Genomic DNA, 2,417 nt, shown 5'->3' with positions numbered 1-2,417 from the left:
CTTTCTAGACAAGCATCTTCCAACCGGAGTTTGAATACAAAACTCATACCAGCTATAGGGGAGACATACTACTCAGTTCTAGGATAAATGGTTGGTTTGCATTGCCCCTGGTCTTTATCTAACACTGAGAATAGGCTGCTTTTTATCAAAAGAGGAATAAATTGCTGTTATTGTGATGTTAGCCCATCACTTGGCATTGCAATTCAAGTTTTTGTGAGAAAGAAATGTATGATCTAACTGCGACTTGACCTATGCCTTCTGAGATCCATCTAGGTGCTCTAATGGAGCATAAAAAGTATTGAACACAAGGACATGCAAACTGGTAGTGAAGAAATTTGTTTGCGAAGAAAAGCAAAGAGAAAGAGACTTTCATAAGCTTGTGGTTCACATGCTGCCCCATTTCTCAAACATGGAAGAATGCTTACTGCCAAACTGTAGTTCTTTTAATTAATGTGGTTCAGCATGATCCTCTATGCTACCTTGCATCTAGTACCTCCCTCTTCCAGTCTTAGTCTCTCTCTCTTTTCTCATCATTTAAAAAGTGTTATGGTGTAAGGGACTGTACAGGATTCTTTAACAATCCAGCCTGGTTTTCTGAGAAGACATTAAAATGGTCTACTAAACTGTTAAGAAAATAAGAAATTGCTCCTCTTTCCTTGTAGGATTTTTGTCCTTCACGGTACAAGAAAAGTCATATTAAACGTTTATCAAGCACTTGGGCCACAAATATCAAAATATACACTAATTCAAGGCAGACAGTTTGAATACACTACAAAATGCTTTAGTTTTTATAGTGTTTCTTGGAATTTACCAGAAAAGGATGTGTTTCTTTAAAACCGATTTCTAGGATAGTAGCATTTAGATTTTAGTCCTGATAAAGGCTCACTTTCCATTCATAGTCAGAATCTAAATGTGCTCTTCTTGTACCTAAACAGATAATAAGCACTCAGCACACTCCCCCTTCTTGACACAACACACTGAGACTAATCACACATAATTGGAGAGGAGGAGCAGAGGGGCTGGGCAGGCTATTGTGTCCAAAGGACAAATGGTCAGTTTATGAGGCTTTTGTCTGATGCATAATTCCTTAGACATCTACAGGAGGAAAAGTCCTGCTGGAAAAAATCATACATACACACATATATGGGGAAAAAAAGCTTCAACATTGAAGGAAATGAGAACATTTCATTCACAGAGAGAAAAAACAAACAGAATTAAAAAAAAAAAACAGGCAGAAAAATCTAAACATTCAATAGGTGCACTTTCAGAAGCTCTTAAGACAACTGGTTCCTTACTAATTAAATGTGAACGCATTTACTAATTTACAACCAATCATATAACCACACAAAGTATATTATTCACATATTTTGGAATACACCCCAAAAAATAACATTTAAAGAGGTTACTAAAGTACAGGCATGTTTACATCACAAAAGAGAAGGAAGCCAGCTTTACACCTTTGTTACTGCACACATGTGAAGGCTGACTGGTTTTAGTCTGGAAAATCATTGCAAAACCAAGTTCTAAAATGATATGAAAAAAATACATTCCAAAGTTTACACAGTGTGAAACAAGCCATGGTACCTTCCTCAGCATTTTAATTAGAAGTATTTCTCTAATGATGACTCAGGAGAAAAAGAGGGGAAAGCCTATTCCCTGGCCATCCACATACATGTGTTAATTTTCAGTGGTCCACCTTAAAACGAGCAAATGAAAGTGTCATCTTCTATCTGTGTTTGGTTAGAACGAGGAGCAAAGGGTAATGGAGGTTTTCCTCGTATGTATCTTTTTCTTCATTTTTCAACTGCAAATAAAAAATGGATAAAGTGAGCAAACTGCATGAAAGCATTTTTAAAACACTGCTTGCTTAACTACACTCCTTAGTGCAAATGATCCTACGCAAGATTAAACATTTAATAACTACAGCAAGAAACCCTAAATCCAAATACTACCACAGGTCTGGAACAGTGTGTCAAACATTATCAGAAGCTGGCCAGAGTTTGTCGACAATCTAATTCATGCAATGAATTGTTGAACACTACTTTAAAAAAAAAAAAAGGGAAAAAAAGGGTGGTCCCAAATTGCTGTAGTAAGTAAATTATATTCAAGTGAGATTTAAGGCCTGAATTAAAGCCACTAAGCAAGGAACTCCGGAACAAAGGCTTAAAGTTTATCCACAATCAGCCTAACTATTGCTGTATATTTGATATTTAAGATCAACAACAGTTCCAGATCTCTGAACTACAATAATCTTACCTGAAGGTTTACATAATAGCAAGCCCCTTCCAAGGCTGCAATGCGGTTCTTAAGGGGCTTATTTATTAATTGTATCTAATGTTAAAAATCTTTATTGTAAGAGAGAATGATAACTCGATGGCCAGAGTGGTGCAATGCCAGTCGCTATGGATAATGTTGTA

The 2,417-nt window shown here is 36.4% G+C and overlaps 1 protein-coding gene across 1 annotated transcript in view; it reads right to left on the bottom strand.

Moving 5' to 3' along the window:
• Positions 1 to 462: 462 nt before the first annotated feature.
• CAMKMT (calmodulin-lysine N-methyltransferase) overlaps positions 463 to 2,417 on the bottom strand; it is a 245,010-nt gene continuing 243,055 nt past the window's right edge. Inside the window, exon 11 of the mRNA XM_054168402.1 lies at positions 463 to 1,804. Coding sequence (XP_054024377.1) covers positions 1,727 to 1,804 — 78 coding nt within the window. The 3' untranslated portion in view covers positions 463 to 1,726. The remainder of the gene's footprint in view (positions 1,805 to 2,417) is intronic.

The sequence above is a fragment of the Dryobates pubescens genome, chromosome 16, assembly GCF_014839835.1.
Source record: "Dryobates pubescens isolate bDryPub1 chromosome 16, bDryPub1.pri, whole genome shotgun sequence".
Classification (NCBI taxonomy): domain Eukaryota; kingdom Metazoa; phylum Chordata; class Aves; order Piciformes; family Picidae; genus Dryobates; species Dryobates pubescens.
This window is presented reverse-complemented; position numbering and strand designations above follow the sequence as displayed.